Source organism: Helicoverpa armigera, chromosome 19, assembly GCF_030705265.1.
Source record: "Helicoverpa armigera isolate CAAS_96S chromosome 19, ASM3070526v1, whole genome shotgun sequence".
NCBI classification, from domain to species: Eukaryota; Metazoa; Arthropoda; class Insecta; order Lepidoptera; family Noctuidae; genus Helicoverpa; species Helicoverpa armigera.
The window spans coordinates 9,051,814-9,077,528 of record NC_087138.1 but is presented as its reverse complement, the minus strand read 5'-3'; the positions used below and the strand labels follow the sequence as shown (position 1 = coordinate 9,077,528).

The window sequence follows — 25,715 nt, the reverse complement described above, 5'->3', positions numbered from 1 at the left end:
TAACATTAAAAATAATATACTAATACATATTTTATATAAACAACTTAAAAACTAATGCACACGAAGTGTCGGCGTCGTGTTACGCTGCGTGGTGTCGCGTAGCCATCCTCGGAACCTCCGATAGACGACACCCTTCGGCCAAAACTCTTCCTTAAGGAATGTGTCGATGTGATGAGTTGGAACTCGCACCATAAACGAATTGAAGTTCGTATTGTGGCGCGACTCCAACTTCGCCACCCTCAAGGTCCAGTTGGTCTTGGATCGAACATACTCCACGATCTGCTCCACAGTCGTGGTGTGATGTAGACGGGACACGTACAGCTGCGTCGTTGGTACTGCAGGACGCAGCAGGATGTTGGGTCCAGTTTGTGCGGTACCGCACTGATTCCTACAAGGTGGCCTCTTTTTTCTCCTTTCTACCTTAATGAAGCCATCCTTGTCGCACGTGTCCTTCTTAGGACCAGTCTGTGGCTGTGATGTGCCACGGGTTTGTTTACCCCCTTTTGCTTTGGTCCGCTTTGATTGCGTCACAGCGGGCTTGTTGGTGGCTGCTACTGCTGCGTAGGCGCGTTTGGGGGTCGATGTTCCTACGCAAGGTTCGGCCGCAGGTGTTGACACAGCAGCGGCGGCGGCGGCGGGGCGGGGTGCGTCGTCAGCGACATTGGCAATCGGTGACGCATTCGAATTCGCCGACTCGAAACTGATGACCTATCCCTATGATGATGATCTATCCCTCTAGTCACTGGATAAAATACCTAATAAATCATAGCGCATTTTGGTAGATCAATTAATGAAATTATAGGTACATCGATGCACAATAATGCCAAAATAAGAAATTTTAAGACTTTTTTCCCCTTTGACACAATTTTCTCTTTCATTGCAGGTGATAATAGAATCTCACAAGGAGCTCCGATGTCCAGAATGCAGGGTCCTGGTGGAAGCGAAGGTGGAGGAGCTGCCTCCAAATGTCCTCCTCATGAGGATCCTAGAGGGCATGAAGAACTCCGCCCCGAGGAAAATGGTAACTGGACAACGGACTTCGAGAAGCGGTGGACATTCACAGGTAATGATAAATTGGGTGTTTTACTTTGAAAGCAGTAAGCCCTATTTGAAATCCTTTAAATTTAATAACGACTCATTCAATAAGTGTCTATTATATTTGAAATCAAGTTTTACTTCTACTTAAATTAGGGACTATTTTATATGAAGTATTTTGCTTATCTATTAATATTCACGGTAATTTTGTCTACATAGTTTATTTTTGTAAATGTATAACAAAACTTATTTGATTTTAACAAATTGTTGAAGGCTCTACAAGGCGTTCAAGGCGGTAAGCAGTTGCCGCCACACGCGAGGGCCCTCTACGACTTTATATCGAAGGAGCCCGGGTAAGTTGACCGACCTCATTACATTATGTTTTACTTTTTAATAGGCTGCTTATCGACCAGATCAGTCCTACTCGGGTTACATGTTGACTTATACTGTTTAAGTGAAAAGAGTGTGTTAAGCAAAAGTAGGTTCTACTTATGCTCGTTATTGATTGTAGATGGCAAATTATTTAAAAATATAAAGAAAAATCTGATATAACTTCAAAAGTGAAAGCTATTTTTATTATAAGTTGTAAAAGTATTCAGGTACATAAGATTGGAGAATAACAAATTAATTAAATACTTAGAATATCTCATGTCTTAAGCGTGACAATATGCGTGAGAAATTGTCCAATCATGCTAATTACGTACATTTTCCATTTCGTTTAACTTGCAGTAATTTATTGTTAACGATTTATGAATGGAGCTATTGTACCTACATACGGATACTTCGAATAGGACATTCCCATAGTCGTAATTCGATGACGATACCATTTACTCTTATTACGAAGACCAGTGAGAAATACGAACGATATGTTTATGACTTTATCAAACAATAAACAACATTTATTTTGAGCTAATTTCCGCCCGCGGTTTTACCAGCATCCTGTGGGAACAACATAGATTATCCGGATAGAAACTAGTCTTCTTCGATAATTGTGCTGTCTAAATATGAAAGATTGGTTCAAATTAGATTAGTGCATACGAATAAAATCTTCAGCTGTAACATATTATAGTAGATTATAGAGCTGAACATTGGTTCGTGTATTATTTGTGTTAGCGAGAGCGTTTAATGAGGAAGGCTTTAGGCAATTTTTTATACAAAAAAAATCGGTCGTTCGTATTCGTAGTACAAATACATTGATTATTCGACACATTCATAGTAGAAAAGTTTCCCTGATCCTGACTCACGAATGACCTGCAGGTGATTTCACATTTGCATGTAACATCACTTTACACGTGTGATTAATTGTGACTAACTGAAACATATTAACTGAAACGTATACGCTTCAATTAAATAAAGGAAATAGAATAATTCTACAACAAATCTGAATAAATACAATAAATCGTCAACAATGGTAAATAAGGCTGAAAGAAAATGACATAAACTTGCATTATTTCTATTTTATAGATATAATAACAATTAATAAGCTTTAGGAATCATATGAGGAAAGGACCTTTTTACACAGTTACAGTAGTAGATAATTACTTTTCAGTTTCTAACGTCACATAGAGCAGCCTTAAAATAGGAATGGTCCTTGGGAAAATTTGCAAAGTTGCAAACATTTTGTAAACAAGTATATAGGTTCGAGTTAATTCATTAGCACTAATGAATCATTCTGTTTACTGCCAATGTAAATAATTATTGATTTATTTATCCCGATAATGTTGTATAGTGTACATAGTTCACGTATGACGTTATATACAGTGCTATAGGTACTTAATAACGGTTTTAATTTAATACCTGATATTGCAGAACTATTTAATAGATTACTAACGCTAAAAACGGGCGGTACTTTATTAAATTGAAACTTTTTTTAATTCTCTGGGGTGGAAGCAATTATGTTTTTTTTCTATTGAGTGTTCAATTACTCAACATAAATAAACAACAGTTTTTAACCGGCTGCACGAGGATGTCTTTCATTTGAATGAACTTTAGACGGCCCGCCAAAAGTTTACCTAAGATTAACTGGGCAGGTCGAAGTGTACTGTGATTTATTTTGCACTGTAACCACCTTGTTGCATACATGTGTCAAATAGAAAAAAAAATCTTAGCAGTTTGTGAAGATTTTTACACATTGACCTGGCTGGTTTTTAGCAGTTTAAAAATATTGCTAACTGATGCTACTCTAATCATATTATTCTAGAACTAGTTATCATATTAATATATCAAACTTGTTAATTGATGGTCGCCTATATTGCGAGTGTTAATCCACTTTTCAATTTGACTATCTAATAAGAGTTACACGAGCCGAGCGACAACAATAAGACTCCGAGTAAATAAACGTCGGACGTCAAGTGGCTACTAGAATATTAAGTGCGAACCTGCCAACTACCCGAAATGTATGAGTCACCGGGGACCACTGATAATATATACTTTGAAGTCGATGTGATCGGTGGGTTGTGAACCACTTATTTTAAATTAGTAATCATTGAACTTGGTGCATTATTGTTGGTGAGTCACGGGCTAGCCGTATGCGCTTAGTAATGTGCTTGGACGGCATATTAACATGTGCACTGTTGTGAAACACTTGTACGATTGTAATTGCAGTGAACAGGTGTTTGATTTTGTAAAGATGCTGACCAGACTAAATTTTTTGAAGGTTAACCAAAGATTGCGTATTAATTGATGGGTCTATAAATACTTCAAATGTGCTTACAAAAGGATCCAATAAAGAACACTGCCTTATTACAGAATTTAGGATGAATGAAAGAAGGAAAGAAACATTTATTTGCTTAAAACATAGGTGGTACCAGTTTTTACAATGGTTAAAAGTTCTAGCTACATTCTGCCTAACTTGGCATGCAAATATTTATACATACACAATAATTTCATTTCTTTTTACATACTAGTATTTTAATTATACAAATTATAATTGCTGAAACACCAACACCATGTCGTTGTCAATCCGAATTATGCATGAAGCCATATAATTTAATTTTATAAAGACCACAATACTTTAAAAAATAAGTACATCGTTAGGGCTAACTGTATTAAAGAAGATTAAGGCTTGTGTTTAAACACCACCCAAAAAAGTGCCTATTTTACAACCAAAAAAATTCTAAACGGTTACCAAAATGGATAAATGGTCACCAAATAACGTTTTCAAAAATATTATTAGATAAAACCATTTTTTCGTATTATTGACTACTAAAAAAATATATGGACGCCTTTAAAATACACTTTAGACCAAATATTATATATTGTCACTACTTAGATGTTACCAATTATGTAATACCATGACTCCTAATTTGGTCATTTTTGTTAGACTAAAAAAGCTAATACTAGGGCTCCCAAACGTACCTACGTCGCTTATTTATTGTTATATGAATTTGTGTGTAACTCAGTGCGTTTAAAATGTAAGCACGAAACATGCAGCAAGCATGGCTTCTGTCACGGCTCCGGCGCTTCGTGGCTCCGGCGGTCCCATGCGAGCTTATCGTCGCAGATGGTTTTCACGCTCACCACCTCGCAGGCCGCCTCGCCCCTCCGCGCCTACGCGGTTTTGAATTGCACTCTAGGGGTAGGGCAGACAAGACTACGTGGAGTCGGTTTTGCAGCGATTCGTTTTCGTCACTAACTTTGATTTTTGGTAGTAATATTAATCTTTTAGTTGGATAGAATTTGGTGACCATTAATCCATTTTGGGAACCAAAAATAATATGTGTGCGAGATTTGCGATTTTTCTGATGTTATTTTATTATTTTTGGATCATAATATTATATACTTTAGTGCCCTTTCAATAAAGTCAATTTATTTTTTTTGGAGTTGTTTATTTTATTTGGTGCCTCAGCTTAGAGTCTTAAAAATATTTTTGGTGACCGCCTAAATTATACCCGAAGATTAAAAAAAAACCTGGTTTGATTTTGTATATTATTTATTTGATTTATTTGTTTACAGGGACCTCTCGTTCAAGAAGGGTGAAACAATATTGATACAGAAGAAATTGGACCCGTTTTGGTATCAGGGAGAATGTTCCGGCCGAACTGGCATGTTCCCCATCACTTATGTACAGGTTTGTTCATAGTTTTCAGATACCATTACATAATACAAATTCAGTTTACGCTAATAGATTATTACACATAGACATTTAGGAAAACTACGCCTTTAAAAAGTATTTCATATTGTAAATGTTAATTTTAAAGGTTTACCAGCGGTTTTTGTCTGACGTAGCGATTTAACAGATGTTCTAGACAAAAGCTGCCAATGGTTTAAGATAATCTTCAGATACAAGTCATCAGGCGATCAAAAATTGGATCTAAGAAGACCACCTTTCTCCTTTCTCTCCCACAATAACCTGTATGTAACTAAAGTTTGCGCCACGACTGAAGCCCGGATGAAAATTTACGAACAATTTTTTTTGTATTCAAACCAATGGCATTTCTCTACTAAATAATACTTATTATAAAATAAAAAAAATAATAATTAAAAGGTTAATTTATGAATTTCAGGTGGTAGTACCTCTCCCAGTGGCTACAGCGTTATGCAAAGCGTTGTACGACTTCCGTATGTCCGCCCCCGACGAAGAAGGATGTTTGGCGTTTGACAAGGGTACGTATTCTATACCAAACTTGTCACTAGAGGTACTAATACGTACAGTTCGTGTATTAAGTTCTTCCCATGTACATATGTTGATATCGTGTAGGTAATTATAAACTTAAAATTAGCTGGAACTAAGCTTGCGGAAGGTACTACTTTCCGCGGGATGGCTACCTTTTAATTAGCTGAAAGTTGCTTGCGGAGGTAAATATACTTCGCACAAATGGATAAAAAGCCGATAGCCTATAGGCATCCTCGATAAATGGTCTATGTATCACTGACAGTATACATGAATCGGTCTACAGAACCGATTCTGAAAATACTGTCATATTAAATATTAATGTCATTTGATCGATTTTGAATTTTGATTAGTATAAGCTAGGGTATGATCTCCTAGCCTTAATCAGAAATAAAACGTCAATTCGTATCACAATAACTTCTTGTATTCACTTTTAAAACACAATTTAACATCAATCGTAAGAAAACATAGTTTATCAGTCCACGAAGGAAGCGCATGGGAAGCGCGCGCTCTAACTGTCAAAATCTCTTTTTAGTGTTGTCCTCACAGTAGAGGTAGTGTTGTCCGTATAAAACTAAAATGATTTAGTATACTTCGGTAAATATAGTATAGTTCCTTAATGTATGAAAAGAGAATATAACATACAGAACAACACAGGATAATATTAGTCTAACATTCGGCCATTCTGACCACTAAGTTTGTCCTCAAACTTCTCAAAGTCAAAGTCAAATCATTTATTTCATTTAGGCCTTTACAAGCACTTATGGACGTCAAAATTATAACTAAGTTTGATTCTAGTTGCCCATTCCAAAAGTAGCTTCCTATGGAGAAGAACGGGCAAGAAACTCCATGGTTACTCTTTTTAAAAATAATATAGTATAACAATTTGTATGTATTGATACATACAGTAAAAGCATGCGAAGATCATGTAGAATCGCAAAGACAAATGAGAGTAAAGTGACAATTAAAATGCTACATGGTGTTCACATTTACAAATTGGTTTATATTTTGGTACAAAGTTAAAGGTCAAAGTCAAGAGGTTATTCGCCAGCAAGAATTCATGACTGTGCCACCTTTACAGAGCTGCGTTCCTAGGACTGCCTCGAGGCCTTCACTCTTACTGGACCCATCTACACCACCCAGTCGGCCTTAACTGGCGACGTTTGCATTTGGCCTCATGACCGTATCGTGGCCTTCACTCCAACTGGAGCTATCCACGCCTTTCAGCCAATCTCAACTCACGACATCTGCATTTGACCCCTCACCGCAAAGCCAAAAGGATGTCCACCAATAAGGCTTCACGATCGTGCCAACCTTCCAGAGTCGTATCTTTAACTAGGACGGACTGCATCGTGGCCTTCACTCCAACTGGAGCCATCCACGCCTTCCAGCCAATCTCAACTCACGACATCTGCATTTGACCCCTCACCGCAAAGCCAAGAGGATGTCCACCAACAAGGCTTCACGATCGTGCCAACCTTCCAGAGTCGTATCTTTAACTAGGACGGACTGCATCGTGGCCTTCACTCCAACTGGAGCCATCCACGCCTTCCAGCCAATCTCAACTCACGACATCTGCATTTGACCCCTCACCGCAAAGCCAAGAGGATGTCCACCAACAAGGCTTCACGATCGTGCCAACCTTCCAGAGTCGTATCTTTAACTAGGACGGACTGCATCGTGGCCTTCACTCCAACTGGAGCCATCCACGCCTTCCAGCCAATCTCAACTCACGACATCTGCATTTGACCCTCACCGCAAAGCCAAGAGGATGTCCACCAACAAGGCTTCACGATCGTGCCAACCTTCCAGAGTCGTATCTTTAACTAGGACGGACTGCATCGTGGCCTTCACTCCAATTGAGCCATCCACGCCTTCCAGCCAATCTCAACTCACGACATCTGCATTTGACCCCTCACCGCAAAGCCAAGAGGATGTCCACCAACAAGGCTTCACGATCGTGCCAACCTTCCAGAGTCGTATCTTTAACTAGGACGGACTGCATCGTGGCCTTCACTCCAACTGGAGCCATCCACGCCTTCCAGCCAATCTCAACTCACGACATCTGCATTTGACCCCTCACCGCAAAGCCAAGAGGATGTCCACCAACAAGGCTTCACGATCGTGCCAACCTTCCAGAGTCGTATCTTTAACTAGGACGGACTGCATCGTGGCCTTCACTCCAACTGGAGCCATCCACGCCTTCCAGCCAATCTCAACTCACGACATCTGCATTTGACCCCTCACCGCAAAGCCAAGAGGATGTCCACCAACAAGGCTTCACGATCGTGCCAACCTTCCAGAGTCGTATCTCTAACTATGACTGCATCGTGGCCTTCACTCCAACTGGAGCCATCCACGCCTTCCAGCCAACTCTAACTATGACTGCATCGTGGCCTTCACTCCACCTGGAGCCATCCACGCCTTCCAGCCATCTCTAACTATGACTGCATCGTGGCCTTCACTCCAACTGGAGCCATCCACGCCTTCCAGCCATGCTAACAAATCGTCAACAATATAATTGCATAAACTCTCACTACGATAAACAATTTCTGCGAATTAACAACAATTAACAATTTCATTTCATTTCATTTTGAATCCAAACTGTGACTTGTGTACCTACATTGCCATTTTAACAAATTGGCAACCATATACTTGTACAAATTCTTACTACGGTAAACAACTTCACGTCTAGTATTTGGACTTGTATACTTTATCAAAACATTCAAGTTTAACAGAGTAAGTTAATCTTACTATCACTGTGACTGCAACGAGGAATTCACTCCTATTTGGAGCTATCTATGCCTTCTAGTCATGTTAACAAATTGACATCAAGATCCTTCTATCAAGTCTCTCGACTTATGTACCTTATCAATACATTCAAATTTAACCATGACAAGTCAACATCAACATATTGGCATCTATATACTTATATATTTTCCTATTCAAATAATCGACTTGTTTTATATCCAGTCTCTGGATTTATTTCTTTATAAATACATTCAAATTCAACCATTACAAGTAAACATCAACATATTGGCATCTATATACTTATATCATATCCTATTTCAATAATCAACTTTATTTATATCCAGTCTCTGGATCTATATTTTTATAAATACATTCAAATTCAACTATTTCAAGTCAACATCAACATATTGGCATCTATATACTTATGTCATTTCCTATTTCAATAATCGACATGTTTTATATCCAGTCTCTGGATTTATTTCTTTATAAATACATTCAAATTCAACCATTACAAGTAAACATCAACATATTGGCATCTATATACTTATATCATATCCTATTTCAATAATCAACTTTATTTATATCCAGTCTCTGGATCTATATTTTTATAAATACATTCAAATTCAACCATTTCAAGTCAACATCAACATATTGGCATCTATATACTTATGTCATTTCCTATTTCAATAATCGACATGTTTTATATCCAGTCTCTGGATTTATTTCTTTATAAATACATTCAAATTCAACGATTACAAGTCAACATCAACATTTTGACATCAATATACTTTTATCATTCCCCATTAAATAAACAATTCTCTATATCCAGTCTCCGGACTTGTGTAGGTACCTTACCAATACATTCAAATTCAAGCAATACAAGTCAAAATCAACATATTGACATGAATTCATTTATATAGTTCCCCATCAAATAAACAATTCCTTATATCCAGTCTCGGTTCTTATCTTACACATACCTTATCAATACATTCAAATTTCAATATTACAAGCCAATATGAACATATCGACGACAACATACTTATATCATCAATCATTAAATAAAGAATCCTATGTATCCAGTCTCTGGATTTGTGTACCTCATTCAAATTCAAGCAGTACAAGTCAACATCACCATATTGGCATCAAAATACTTATATCATTTCTCATTTCAATAGAAAACTTCTATTATACAAAGTCTCTGAACTTATGTTCCTTATTAACACATTAAAATTTATCACTATCATAATTCAAAGTGCAAATCAGTATTTAGGTACACATTGCTTCTGCTTATATAATTTCTCATTACAGTAAACAACTTCTTTCTGTCCAGTACCTGGACTACTGTACATTAACAATACAATATACAATTTCTTAATATCCAGCCTTAGATTCATAAACTGCGTCACTACACTTGTATTGATCTTCAATACAATATACAATTGCTTAATATCCTGTCTTATTTTATATACTTCACAATTACACTTTATTGGCACAATATATACAATTTATTTTTTTAAGGACTTAGTTTCGAAGAATTGAGAGCTATGAGAAATATACACAGCTTTTTAAGTAGGTATGTGTCAATGAAGATCTCTATAAATATTGATTAATAATATTATCCCAAGCGGCTCCTTACACAAAACCGTCCTTACACAATTCCTTCCGTGTATTAAATTCAGAATCATAAATGACTCGTAATTATCAATATCATCAAACTGGACAATATACAAATCTCTCAATTTATTACATCTTCTATCTCTGACTACAATATATATGTATACATATTTTATCTCGTTTAGTATCCATTAATCATCAATATGATCAAAGTAGCTAATACAAATTCTTTAGTCAGTTTCTCTGCCCATCTCTTATTTATATTCGTTATCTCACAACTAGTACAATATATCTTGTCTATTCAATACTCAATTCTTTATTAGCATTCCAGTCGCTAGTTTTTTAATAATTAACAACATAATAAAACGAGAAATGTACAAGTAATTACATTTTTCTCTGTCCATCTCTTATTTGTATTAGAGCAATGCCTAGGGTTGAACTAAATCAATACATGTCTTCTATTATTATTATTTAACAACACAATCAAACTCAATCAGACCACTACAAGTTACAATTGTTACAACATTACAATTGTTTCTGTTAATCTCTTATTGTAGTGGTTAAAATACATAAATACATAATATCCATTTTCTTCCTCGAGTCGTTTGTTTTCAGCAACAAACAATAGAACCAGCTAAAACAGTACATAGTGCATACCTTCCAACCTATGAACTTATCAAAAGTTTATTTATGTAGTCTTATTTCAATAATTCAACAATACAACCAAACTGAATTAGTATGAATCTTTCAATTCATTTCACATCTCAATACAGAGGCTCGTAAGAATTAATAACAGATAATCAAGGTAAAAATTGTACAAATCTTTAATTTATTCATTCAATTTTCTTCGTCTGGTATTGTTTTATTAATTAACAATTCATTAAAATCACTACACTTCTCAATTTAAGCTTTTCTTTTTTAGTTAATACCATTTAATCAAATTATAACTCTACAAGTTGTAAACCGTGAGTGGAAAAGCTTTCTGCTCCTTCGGAACTATATCCCTGATGAGGGATACGAAAGCAGAATTGAAGGTGGTGCCGTAGAAACAATTTTAATACAAACAAAGTGACAACAAAGTACCCCTGAGCCTAGTTTAACTCATGGTTCTTTATTTATGGTGCCTTAAAGTATTGCCTTCTTTAGCTGTGCCCTAACAGGGCCTATAATGGTACCAACTTAGTTTTAAGCCTCTTCAACATCTATTGTAACATTATGGAATGCAAATAAATATATATGAAAATAAACATAACCAGATGTCATCATCTTTAAATATAAGTTCCAATCACCATATAAATTGTTCTTTATCAGTCAGTTTATTCAATTAATGGTTCAAAACTAATAAATACTAAGCAATGCTCTTTCTTAGTTGTTGACTGTAAAACACTTGTGGTTGTACTTACTGACTTGTTAAAGATGTTGTTGACACCCCACTGAATCTCCACAATCTTGGTTTCTATTTTATAAGTGGTCAGAATAGACTCACAACATCAATCAAGAAAATCATCATAAACTGTACATGTAATTTTCTGTGAGAGAAGGTCTAACATACAATATGTGCTGAAATTTAGTCTCAGAATAAATTGTCTTACCTCCCAGGAAATTACAAGATTTCCTGTCATAAAGAGAGTATAGAGAGAAATGTTAACTTGTATCGTTACCATCCATAAAAGTTCAGGTTCAGTTTATTTATAATAATCTATATGTTTTACTGAGTGCCCTGGTATGCATTCAACTTTTTATTGGGCTAGGACAAATTACTTATTAATTGCCTAGTCTTTTATTCTTTAACCGTCTCACATACTTCTTTTTCAGTATGGTATAATGTATTCCGATGGTATAGCTCCTGTGTAGTATCAGACAATTTTACGTATAACTAATGTTGTTTTGTTCCAACTCAAACCTATCTCTTATTGACCCAATTGCCATATTCATTTATTAAGTTAATAATATATAGACTGCTTTCGATTCAGATTTCAAAGCCGAAATTTCTTTATTTTGTATTTATTTGATTCTAGTATACATATCTTTAAGCACTTGGGGTTATTTTTAATGGTTGAGAAAACTGGTCTCAGCATCAAGTGGTGGATTCCAAATTAAAATGAAATCTTTCAAAAAGAACATATCTGATCTGGCTACTCAGATTACTGATACAGTTATATTTTCTTCTGATTAATTGACACTACTGATTTATATTTATTTATTATGCTTCAGTCTGTAAAATCCTTTAAGTAAATAATATTTACTACAATTGCTGCATCTTTACTGTGATTAAACTATCCTTAATGTGTTACAGTCCTATAATGTACCTGTTAGCTGTAATATCATCCAACATTCAGATAGAATAAGCAGTTTAACTTTTTCTAGAAAAGGCAATTTACAGTTAATAATATGGAAAAGATCATTTAAAAAGATTACCATTTTTATAATTTTCACTTTAGATACTCTTTAAAATAATAACAAGCAATGATATTTGCTTGGAATGAAGTTTTACTTAACAATGATGTATGCTATTGGCAGTACCAAGATATTGGTAAAACATACTTACTGTCTGAAACATACTGGCTTGAAGCATTTAGTTTCATAGTTACTTTATTAATAAAAACCAGTTTAGTGTTTATAGTACTTTAAAGTATTTGATTATCCATTATTAATACCTGTTATCACCGCTTTGGATGTACATAGAATAGTCAAGAGCTGTGTCGCACGGTTTTTGTTGGTTGTCAATTAACCACTTTATTTTCTACCTATATTTGTAAGTGATTATGATTATTTCAATTTTAATTATTGTAATATTGGCTTTATATCATGAATATCCTATTGTTATATCCTATTTACTTATTTTTATAGGTACTTCCTTTGTCTATTTCAGTAATGTATGTAAATAATGCATTAACACCAAATCGTTTGGCCATCATCCCCATGAACTATGCAATTAGCTTTACTTGCTTTATTTACTCTTTTCTCATGAATATTTTATGTATTCAATGTGTAGCAAAAATAACACCATACATAATTACTCAGGATATAAATGTTTACCTCAGAGTATGTCATGTTCCCAGCTGGTTTATGGATGTCTAATGAAATATATTGTTGTACATTTACTCACCTTAAAAATGCATGCATCAAATGGATCAATAGCAAACTCTGTTCACATCCATGTAAAACTGCACTTATGTGCTAAATTATATTTTGAATGGCACCCATTATGTACAACAAAATATCTATAACTTAGAGAAAACTCAGTACCGAAGCTCTGAAATGTCAGCTCAAATAGTTTTTAGTATATAGAGCTAAATGTTTCTGGTTTTATATTTGTATGCCATGACAAGTGGCAAACATGTTTTAAGCACATACCTTTAATAATTGTATTATCCTACATGCATGCACCTGCGTGTGTATGCATGTATACACATGTTTGGGCAATTAAATGATTGTTTTCTATTCCATGGATTAATTGGAATGAGAAAAAAAAATATTAATGCTTATACCTGATTGTCCAATGTCTCGGGTACCTGTTGCATCGCGGCGGAGAAGGTGTCTAATCGCCATCAGGCGTAGTGTGTGTCAAGCAGTAATCTACACACAAGAATCTTGTCTGGTCGTCGTCATTATAGGCTCCACAAGTTGTTGACCATGTCGCTTTGTTTTCCTTGAGTAGATAAGTCCTTGATACCTTATTGCGGTTGAGCAATCAGTGCTGTGGTCATCTCGTCTTCGTTTAAGTGTTTCGCATAGTGTGGCGTGATCATTAATTTTATTGTATTCGGAGCATTCGCGCCCCATTGGTAATTAGGCGTTTTCTGTTCTTCCCGCTTCTGATATAAGCTAGGGTATGATCTCCTAGCCTTAATCAGAAATAAAACGTCAATTCGTATCACAATAACTTCTTGTATTCACTTTTAAAACACAATTTAACATCAATCGTAAGAAAACATAGTTTATCAGTCCACGAAGGAAGCGCATGGGAAGCGCGCGCTCTAACTGTCAAAATCTCTTTTTAGTGTTGTCCTCACAGTAGAGGTAGTGTTGTCCGTATAAAACTAAAATGATTTAGTATACTTCGGTAAATATAGTATAGTTCCTTAATGTATGAAAAGAGAATATAACATACAGAACAACACAGGATAATATTAGTCTAACATTAGTCTGCATTTAATTATTTTTTTTCTTACTCAATTAAATATTTCCTTGTAGTCATTGCGTGTATAAATGTTTCGAGGGGCAAATTAAATATTTGCTTGTAATAATTCCTTGTAATAAATGTTCCCAGGAGCAATTATAACGGTGCATCGTCGTGTCGACGACAACTGGGCGGAGGGTCGGTTGGACCAACGCGTCGGCATCTTCCCCATCGCTTTCGTGGAGCTCAACCAAGCGGCTAGGCAGCTCATGAACAGGTAGACATTTCATTAAATGTTGGTAAGGAACTTGTAGCTTAGTTGAAGCAGCCGGATTCGAGCTAGCTAAATAGTAATTCAAAATAGCGACATTCTAATGGAGATTGATATGGTTCGGGGTAAAATATGCATTTTGATTCACATATTTAATTCTACAGTTTTATTTATTAAATCGATATCGTGAATGAGAGTCTAAAAGTTTAATTCACTTTGATTTTGCCACTCGTTGTCAAGATCGAAAGCAGTGAGGAAGTTCTTCAATAACTTTTTTTTTTATATATAATTGTGTGTTGTTCCAGTGTACCGTTGAACCGACCGGTGCCGCCCATACCCGAACACTCCCGACCTTCGCACTCGGAACACAGGCATCATGCACAGGTTATTAATAGTTTATACGTTACACAAATCGGAAGCTTTTTACACGGGTGTACAAAGTAGTTCAAATCGCAATCGTAGTTGCTGTGTAACTGACTGTATCCTAATCCTAAGGGAACCATGATAAAAAATAACCATGTTCTTAGATATCGCAGTTATTTCCATACGAAATCTAGTCACTATCGGTTGATTTTTTTGGCGTGAATTTAATAAACAAATTCTCATCATTGTCTATAATATAGAAGGATTGCTAAAAAATAGGTTACCATTAGCAAAATATCTATCTATTTCTGTAGAGATGTCCCACAAAAAGCATGTTTAACAAATACTTTTTTTTCTTTCAGCAACACTCGCACCGTTACCAACCGATGTCTATGTCTACCCCCTCCACCGTGCAGAGTAACTACCAAAACATGGCCGCCATGAGTCAGTCGCATCCCAACTACCATCCCGCGCAGACGCAGCCGCAGATACTGCTGCCCCAGCCCATCAACCAGCACGTCACCGTCTCCCACGGAGGCCTCGTCACCACCACCGCCGTACCCAGAAACATCATGGAGCCACAAACCAAACACTCGCTAGACCTCATACAATTCACTAACATGCACAACAAAGGACATCAAACTATGGGTATACAAAACGTATCCAGAATCGGAGAAAATTACGACAGATTACGAACAGTCAAATACGACAGCTACAACTCAACGCCAGTACATAAAGTCGAAACTACATACCAAAATGTGAGGACCCACGAACATTTTCCTGTTTCCGTCGCCAATTTCAATACTAGTAATGTCAGTTCGGATTCTAGTTCGAGCATGAACACGCCATCTGTCGGCGTTAGTTCAACAACAACTCCAAACACAAGTTCCAATACAAGTACCTGTGAAAGTGCTGAACCGAGCCTTCCCAGTTCTCCCGATAACAATACAGAGCGAAACGCAACCGTAATCGCTTCTAATACGACTCAAAATCCCCCACAAAATCAAATCAATCAATCCCAAACAGAGGAAGAAACGAACAACGACGAGTCTCTTAACACTTCAATGGGAGTGCTGAGTTTGAACGAAAGTTCTACGGCAACGAACACGTCTCTGAATGTCAGTTTACCGCCGTCAGAGAGTCCAAAATTGAACGCTTCGAGTGGAAGCAATACGTGTCAAAACCAGGAAGAAAATCAAGAAGCTGCAAGCAATAATGATTCTAACAGACTGGATGCTCCTTCGTCTAGTAAGAATTTGCGTTCTAGTGGACCGGAGTCGTTGAATTTCGGTTTAGGCTTGCAAGCGGCATTGTCCCCTTCGCATGGGAAGGATGGGAACTACATGGTGAATAGAGCCCATAGAGAACACCACCACAGAGAACGGGAAAAGAGACACAGCTTGACACCTTCCACGCATTTACAAGGGAATCATAACACGCAAAATAGGTGGGTAACTAATTAAAGTATATATAGATAATTTTCAGAAAGTAAAATTTTACAAGATAATGATTACACTTGAAAATTTAAATAAGCCTTTTTTATCTCCATAATTTTCATTGGCATGTCATGTTGATTGATCCTGGCCGATTTCGGCCATAGCGACTTGGATCTGCGCTTAATTTTGAGAGCTTCGCTGGTGTGCTCTCCAGTGACTGACAAAGCCAATTTTTGCACTCCTCCGATATAGGTGTATTGGATGGCCGCATGTCATAGTAAATCAGCCATTTTATCATATTTTGAAAGAGACACTATGATTATGTTCGTTTATTTCATCATAATTATCTCCCGAGCCCTTTCCCTTAGCCCCAACTATGTTGGGGTCGGCTACCAATATTTAATTGAATGCAGCTGAGTACCAGTATTTTACAAGGAGCGATTGCCCAGTTACTCGGGCAAAGTAATACCTCTACCCCTTGGTTAGAGTAATTGTCAGACTTACTGGCTTCTGACTACCCGTAACGACCGCCAAAGATGTTCAATGACAGCTGGGACCTACAGTTTAAGTTATGTAAAGGTTCAAAAATATTTTTGGTTATCGTTAACCTATTTTACCGCTTGTCTTCAAACGTAACAGGGTAGTATAATCCTTGAACATAATTACAAAAATTGACTCGTTTTTCAGGCACTCGGCAGAAATCCTAGCAACCAGTTTGCTGGACTCGGGCCCGGCGGAGCGAGGCGAGCGGGCGGAGCGCGGCGAGCGGCGGCGGCGACGCTCGCGCAGCAACGAGCGGCCGCTGCCCGCTGCCTACGTCGCCATCTACCCCTACAAGCCCTGCAAGCCCGACGAGCTCGAGCTCAAAAAAGGAGGTAACCATATCTATATACTGTTACTGCCTTTTTTATCGTCCCACTGCTGGGCACAGGCCTCCTCTCACTGCTGGGCTCGGAGAAGGATTGAGCATTAATCACCACGCTTGCTCAATGCGGGTTGGTGATTTCAGACTTTATAGTCCAGGTTTCCTCAAAATGTTTTCCTTTACTAGTTACTTTTTTATCAGACATTGGTGTCCAATATATACTTAGACATCAATATACTTCATCGTAAATATAAAAAAAAGACATGGCTGATAAATCTGCTCATTTTGACTTCAATAAATGACAACGGTCCGGATTCACTGGTCACTGATACAGTTTTAGTTTCTTTCAGATATTGTTCTCTGAGACCTATGAAACTAAGTTAAAGTTTATCTGCCAGATAAGTTTCTGATAGGCCATCAGTAACTTTTTCAGTAAAGTTAATTTGTCTAAGTCATCAAAAAATTATGCATGTTTTTTCAAATATTGTTTTCAATCTCTGATTTTTGAAACTGTGTTCGGAAACTTAGTGTTTTTATAAAAATGTAGTATGTTACAGTAAAGTAAATAAATGTATGTTGTATAGGTATCTACACGGTGACGGAGCGGTGCCGCGACGGCTGGTACAAGGGCAGCTCGGAGCGGTCGCAGCGGGCCGGCGTGTTCCCCGGCAACTACGTCGCGCCCGCACACCATCTGCGCCCTAAGCATGACAAGGTATTTCTAGTAGAAATTATTTCAATCAAATGTGTACTTAGTTTTTTTCTTCTATGTTAGAAAAAGTATCTGACCGTATCCGAGTCTCATTGCGTCCGTCGACCATAAAATGCGGCATCTTATTGATTTATTTAAATACTTCTTGCACATACAGTACAGGACTTAACGCCCTAGGCGTTCTTTACTTGTCTAACTTTGGGTGGCGGAGAGAACGTATCGATAGGCGCAAACTAATTGAAAAAAAATATTGTATGAAATGTTACGTATATTATAATACACAAATAAATTAATAATGATACATGTGTATAATAATATATAAATTATGAAAACATCATGCTTGGCATCTTGCTAAAATTTTGAAATAAATATACAGAAATAAAAATCATACGTGGACGTATTTCGCCTCTTCTATTTGGTGCTAATCACTCTGTTTACACAATATAAATATAACATGTATGTGGTAAGGCGGCGCCGACGGCTGTGTCGACAGTGTCGGCAGTGGGTGCGGCGGGCGCCAGCAGCGCGGCGGCGGCCCCCGACGCGCCGCCCCGCGCGCGGGACGCCGCGCCCGCCACCTTGTTACTCGGTAAGCAGGGCTCGTTACACTAGAAAACTAGACGTTCTTCTCTAACTAAATTCCGACCACAAGTACGCGCATGACTCCATAAGCATGTGATGCAAAGGAAGTTGTGGCCAAAGAAACAATGGATGGACTTTGCGACAAACGATAAAGCTGCATAGAGTTAATTGGTAGATGACAGTCAAAGAAGTACCTAAGAAAAAATTATACTCCGTAGACCGTAAATCCTCCTCCGTGTAAGAGGAGGCCTGAGCCCTGCAATGGGACGATAAACAAGCTGTAACAGAAACAGACCGTAAAAAAAACTTAAATGAAGGACAGGAAGCACGTAAACAGGGTTATTTACTTGTGAATGGTCGTGTAAAATAACTAATGATTATTATTAATTTTCCAGCTCAACCGCTCACCTACCCTTGGAGTTCGCCAGCACAGTCACAACAAAATACACCCAGATCTGAAAAGGTAACATTAAACGAAATTTAAATAACTTTAATCTTAGACAATTCTTCTCTTAAGGTTATTCTCCATCTGACTACGTATTTAACTTTTAACGAAACTTTTAAAACTATGGCTTAATTTGTTGTATAATTGTTATAAGTGTATTTCTATCATAGATACACGTTTACCAACTGGTTTAACACAAACAACAGCTCTTGTCTCTGTTAATGAAAAGTAAAAAAAGGTATACGAAACCGCATCTTGTCACATTTATAAAAGTTTGAACTGTATATTAAAATTACTCAACAGCCAAAAGAGAAAGCGAAAACGGAAAAGTCTTCAATCTCAACGGGTGTGAGTTTGATGAAACGTTTAGCTGCCATGAAGAAATGCAAGTCGCCGCCGCCGGCCGGCTATAGTATGGACAACCCGGTGTTCGAAGACGGGCCCGGGACATCCCTCATGCTGACCTTGAACACGCAGCAACATCACCCTGTACATGTCAGGTCAGTCACCTTTCATGTGTTATACACGAGCTCGTTAGCAAAGCGCTGGTTTGCGAGAATATCGACGTAATTCAAAATTCTGTCCAATTGAATACTGAATGCCAAACGATCATAAATCTTTGAATTATTGTTTTGATACTGCATTAATTTTAATTCAATCATTTATATTTTCTAGTATGCAAGTTCTCTAAAATAAATGCTGCTCTCTAAAATCAATCTTTTTTAGTTGCGTCGCTATTCTCGCAAACCAGCGAAGGTTGCTGCGTACATATCAATTCTGAAATGGATCGCAACCGTATCGACCTTACAGACGTTCCCAATAATCTATGGTTTCCTTACTAAAGATAAGAATTTGACATAACTTGTATGTGGCTGATGTCAAAACTCTATTTCTATTTCTAATCTTTTTTTTAACTAACGAGTATAAGGGAAAAAAACAGAGTGTAGGTAGTTGACAAATTAAAGGCTAGTTTAAATAATATAACTAGTTTTAGCTAGAAGCTTGAATTGTTTTTACACTGCCTACTGGGTAGCTCGATGGACCCACTATCTTGTGTACTGAATTTCATCTAAATTGGTTTTGGAAACGAAAGTATAGACAAAATTATTATTGGGAATTACTCATTATAATATTACTAAAGATGGATCAACCATATAACATTATTCATTTGTAGTCGTTTAACTTTTGTTTGTGATGTGATGCTGTTTTTTTAGGAATAATTCAAGGGCTTGCAGGCAATCTGATTGAGGTTCCCAGATGTATTTATTTGTAATTTAACAGATAAGTTTTAAGAATTCTTCTACTAATGTGAACTGAAATTGAACTCTGAGACCCTTACGCTCAGAACTCACAGTAGAGTTTTAGAAAAAATGGCCTTATTAAGTTAATAAAAAAAAAAAATATTTATTCAATAACTCTCTCAATCATCTTTACTGAATCGCTCTGACGGTCGATAACATTTTGGTATTTTGAACAATCTATATATCAAGTAAAATCAGTCAATCGAACTCAATTGATTGATTCTTCGATATTTAATTTTGAAGTTTGGTTGATATCATTGGGATTGCTAGTTGATTTTACCAGTAGTATAATTTACATAGGTGTTATATACTAGTTACTGACTACCTGGGGCCTAATCAGAACGTCTGCAGCCTTTAAACGTGGTTCTAACATGTGTGTGCTTAAGTTGTTTGTTCTAACAGCACTTTGTCACTGCATTTTGTGTATCACGTGTGTTTTTTGTTGCCACAAGCCGATATCCTGTTTTTTTTTTTACCTATACTATGACTTAATTATTATTATCACGGTTTATCTTTTTAATTAAAATTGTATTTACTTAAGGCAGTGGTCCGACTACTAACGAGAAAATGGCGGATTATCGGCGACTTTCTTTCTTGAGGAACGCCAGTAAATACGCATAACGTGTAAACTAAAGAGATGTAAATAATAGTTGCTCTCACTTTGTCAGCTCGCTTTTTCGCAAAGATCTGTCAAAATATTATTTTTTGGTCAGAGATGCTCGCTTGTCAGATGCTGGGTATGCACCATACACCAGAACTGAGAAATCGCGGACGACTAATTCTTCGTCTCACTTGAATACTTACGCTTATGCTTTTAATACAGCGATAAATGTATTGAAGATAGATAGTATACCCTCGCTTCCCACTGATCGCCAACTCGTTTATGAGTTCTACTCGATTCTCGTTCATCGTTCGCGGTCTGACCACTGCCCACGGCCGGTTTCAGAGCTACCCTCCATTCTCCCTTTACGAAATGATATAATTGAAGATACGATGTAAACCTCATTTTGAGTCCGCATTCAATCGGTTGATTATCTATTGTGAATATTCAAGTTTACTGTTGAAAGTTGCATAGTTTTCATTTTTATCGATGACTTATGTACTCGTATAATATACGCGGAAAATCGAAACAATTAGTGATCGGCTCGTGGCATACTAACGGTGTGGGTACAGGTCGGGCTCGTGCCCGTCGCAGCTGCTCCGCGCCCTGCCGCCCGCCGCCCGCCCGCACTCCTCGCACAAGGAGCGAGCCGCACCGCCCGCCCTGCACGAACACCACCACCATCTGCACAGGTTGTATGCACACACACACACACATACACCCGCCCGCACTCCTCGCACAAGGAGCGAGCCGCACCGCCCGCCCTGCACGAACACCACCACCATCTGCACAGGTTGTATGCACACACACACACACATACACCTGCCCGCACTCCTCGCACAAGGAGCGAGCCGCACCGCCCGCCCTGCACGAACACCACCACCATCTGCACAGGTTGTATGCACACACACACACACATACACCCGCCCGCACTCCTCGCACAAGGTGGACGTTGTACATTTAGAAACACACATACTACATTACCTATGACACTCAAAACATAACATATTTTACGTTATTTTGCCTTGTTGTACGTGTTTCTTTTGGCATGGTGTTACGTTTCTGTGTTGCTTATTGTCACACTCGCCTCGCTCATTCATCTAAAGACATTTTCACTAAATTACTATTTATTTAATGGTTATCACTAATTGGGCCAAAAGCGGGTTGAAACCTCTTTGAATATAATAAAAGATAATGTGCAGGTATTTTTTAGTTTGAACACTTGAAAGATTTTCGTTTCTGGGGAGAAACTATTTAGAATAACGAATTATTCAATTTATAGAGCCGGCACGGAAAACCCTTGGCAGACCCAACACAGAAAATCGCAGTCGCTAGACGTGACCGCTTCCAGGCGAGACAGACATCATACGCAACCGAACAAAGAGAGGTAATGGCGCCCATGTACTTATTCAGCCGCTCCATGCTGTAATTATTTTATAAAAATAATATTTTTTAGAAATAAATGATTTTCACCATGCATTCACCTGTATGTAAGTTGTACTTTCAGTCACTACTTAGTATATTCCAAAATTACTTTCGTAACTAAGCATTATTTCTCTTTGCTCAAAAACTTTTAATTTACGTTACAGATTCCGCTGTATAGTACCCTATCCGCCTAACTCGGAATACGAGTTGGAACTCAAAGTGGATGACATAGTGATTGTTTCGAAAAAGCGAGGCGATGGCTGGTACAAAGGTACCCTACAAAGGACTGGTCGTACCGGCCTATTTCCCGCTTCATTTGTACAAAGCTGTCCGCCCGAATGACAAAGGCCTACACCTTCGAGGTTCGGAACTCTATTTTAGTACATAAAAGTGATGGGAACAGGTGATTAAAGTAATGGCCCAATATATAGCTCCTATATTCTAAAACACGGCATTATTTTTTTAATTGAGTGCTGAGATCTGTGGGTTAACTTTGTCTATGCGTAAATTATATGTGGTCGTATTACATTGTGAAATATACTTGCTTGTTTTCAGTGATCAAATGTTGAAATAAACAATATTCACCGTAAAACAAAAATGAATTATTAATATTTTTTAACGATTGCGTTTTTTAACTAATATGTAAACATGTATTAGACAAATTAGCTTGCAAATTCACTCAGCACTTGATTTCCTATATACATTACTTATTTATATATATTTTTTGAAGTATCATTTTCAATTTCATGAAGAATTTATGTCTTAGTTTCTTTCAGTCTTACTGGTCTCAAAATTCGGTCACATTTTTTTTTTATTTTAGGCAGCTAAAAGCTATCGAAAATATCGAATCTAGATTTGTATTATAAAGAAACGAAACTAAGGGTACCTCTAAAATTTTTCTTAAGTGGAATGAAATAAATTTTGTTTTAAAGGTAAATACAACTATACGTTGTATAGTATGAATTTTGTTAAGGGTTTTGATACGAATTACTTACATTCAATGTTTAAATTTTCAAAATGTCACAAAATAATAGTTTTTAAACATATTAATGCCCATAAGTATGGCAGTTTTAGAATATTCTTCGTTTTTTTATTATTAATCAACACAGAATTTAAAATTTCACAATTATTATTATAATAGATTTCTTCCTACATATTTATGTCAATAGATAAGACGAACATGTTAAAACGTATGTGTTAATACTCATGAACCGTTTTTACTTTTAGTTAACAATTTTTACATTTTCGGTCTAGACCTAGTATTTCTAAAATCATTGTGACTGAACCTAACTGCCGACTCTTTGTGTAAATATACTTCAATTATTATTTAAAATGTTATTTTTTTTAATCAAACAATGTGGGCCAAATAAAGAGTCCATGATAAAAAAAGTATTTTTGTAGTATTAAAATAAAAATGATGATAATATTAAAGTTGTGTGGCGTGTATATTCTGATCTTAATTTAGATGTATAGCTGTTGTTAGTGAATTGGTGTTTGACAATTAGAGACATAATAAACTTTATGATTAAAGTTATTTTTGATGACAAATGATTTTGTTATTTTTAGTACAAGTTTGATTTATTTTTCGTGCATCGGTTTAATGATTCATATTGTATCATGTTTTTTTTGTTGTTAATTCAATTTCTGTAGTAGAAATGAACTTGCCACTTTTTTACTTTCTCATGTCTCTAGTTATAAAACACTCGTAGCTTTAAACACCCTCGCGTGCATGGAAACTGCATGGAATAGTTTTACAAACATACTTCAACTAGCCATAATAATATTGAAGGAAATATTAAAAATACTAGTACCAGTATACTTGCAAACAAATTCAATATTTTGAGCTTAACACAACTTACCCTTAGTGAACTAAAATAGTGTTATTTTTAAATATAATTTTACAATTAAACTTTAGGATTCAATATACGCTTACTATTTTTTAACAACATTATATTATTTTTGTTTTAGGACACTGCCATATTATCGTTTTCTATATCTTTGATTTTCATTTTGATATTAGTTTTAAGTACTATACATGACTTCAAGGAATAGGGTAGTTACATATTTTAACTAAGAAAATGTTTGATTGAACTATTTATATAGTAAATAGTAATTTATAAAAAATGTTTTACTTTGGGTTTTAAATAAAATTTTGATGAAATTAAGACTGTATGATACCTTAGTTTTTAGTATGTAATGTTGATAGGTATCATCTGGTAATATTATAAGTATATTTAACCATTTTCGGAAAACTTGTTTTTGCTAATAAGTTATAAGATAAATATTTGAAAATGTTCGTTGTTGTACCCATTTTTGTGGTCTGATGTGTGTTAACTTAGTAAGATGAATTTTTACCTGAATTTATATTCGTTCGAGATTTAGCGATGTTTGGTGTTGACAAAGATGTTATATTTATCATCACTACAAGTTTACTGCAACTTAGATAGATAAATTTTATGCAGAAATCTCTCGGAATTGTTTTAGCCTAATTGAATTGTCTAACTAGAATACAAATTACCCATTATTTAAGAAATATTCCAAATTCAAAAAGTTTTCATAGATATTGTAGTAGCTGGATTCCAAATTCAAATAAGCATGGTAGTGTTTTTTTTTAATTATAATTGTAATTTTACCATCAGTCCACGATTGAAATGGTGTATAAAAAAGGTCTTGATTTTTATCTATGGAACAACAGCTCAACTGCCCTCTGGGTGTAGTTTTAGCACTAGTTAATATAGGAACAATTGTACATTCGATGTCTTCTATCTATTTGTATAAAGAGAAGTGCATGAAACAGGTATATTAGCCCTTTAGTTTAGGTAAACTCGTTTGTTTGATATTTTAATACGATATAGGAGATCGCACTGTTGATTTGTAGCGAATTGTTTTGTAGATTTGTATTACGACACGATATGAACATTTTCGAAAATAGTTTTACTTCTGAACTCTTTTTTAAATGACTTTCTCGAACATTCTTTTTGAAATGTTTATTGAAAACTGAATTATAATTTAACATATACTCAGTTGTAAGCATATCTTCATGGTGTCGTAATATAAATTCTAAATTAAGGAGTGTAAATACACTATTCCTAAATAGTGAACATTGATTGTTCACGAAACTTGTTGTGAACTGATTTAAAACGTATTTATTTTATTTGATAATGTGTACTTTTAGTTGTAGTACCTTTTACAACGAAATTTGTTCAATGCTCTTCTCTGAAAGTGGGACACAAATGTTGATGCTCTAGGAAAAATATATTTTATTGAAGTGGCAGCAACATTCGATCAATTTATTGAAAATTTTAAGTAATTATTTTTTTTACTGCCGATGTCTTTCCTTGGTATTTTTATTGTAATATCAACTACTAAATAGTGAACGAACATACCTTATTGGTTTGACAGTTGAGTTTATGCGACGTACCCACCAAGTGACTATTTGATCAAAGTGGAGCAATTTGTGTCCATATTGTTTTGTATTGTGCGCTTCTATTGTAAATTTTAAGTGAATCATATCGAAGTTATAATTAGGTGATTTCGAAAAGAATTAAAATTTCTTCTTAACAAGTATTGTTTTATTTT

At 36.2% G+C, this 25,715-nt stretch overlaps 1 protein-coding gene across 2 annotated transcripts in view; it reads left to right on the top strand.

Moving 5' to 3' along the window:
• LOC110381777 (E3 ubiquitin-protein ligase SH3RF3) overlaps positions 1-25,700 on the top strand; it is a 43,848-nt gene extending 18,148 nt beyond the window's left edge. Inside the window, exons 3-17 of one of the 2 annotated variants that reach the window (XM_064039456.1) lie at positions 884-1,063; positions 1,309-1,388; positions 4,990-5,104; positions 5,541-5,640; positions 14,286-14,412; positions 14,712-14,790; positions 15,132-16,216; positions 16,893-17,080; positions 17,655-17,785; positions 18,251-18,371; positions 18,760-18,827; positions 19,113-19,309; positions 21,284-21,403; positions 21,994-22,098; positions 22,301-25,700. In XM_064039456.1, coding sequence (XP_063895526.1) covers positions 884-1,063; positions 1,309-1,388; positions 4,990-5,104; positions 5,541-5,640; positions 14,286-14,412; positions 14,712-14,790; positions 15,132-16,216; positions 16,893-17,080; positions 17,655-17,785; positions 18,251-18,371; positions 18,760-18,827; positions 19,113-19,309; positions 21,284-21,403; positions 21,994-22,098; positions 22,301-22,478 — 2,874 coding nt within the window. In that variant the 3' untranslated portion in view covers positions 22,479-25,700. The remainder of the gene's footprint in view (positions 1-883; positions 1,064-1,308; positions 1,389-4,989; positions 5,105-5,540; positions 5,641-14,285; positions 14,413-14,711; positions 14,791-15,131; positions 16,217-16,892; positions 17,081-17,654; positions 17,786-18,250; positions 18,372-18,759; positions 18,828-19,112; positions 19,310-21,283; positions 21,404-21,993; positions 22,099-22,300) is intronic. The other variant, XM_064039457.1, reaches the window with a different exon arrangement.
• Positions 25,701-25,715: the final 15 nt, after the last annotated feature.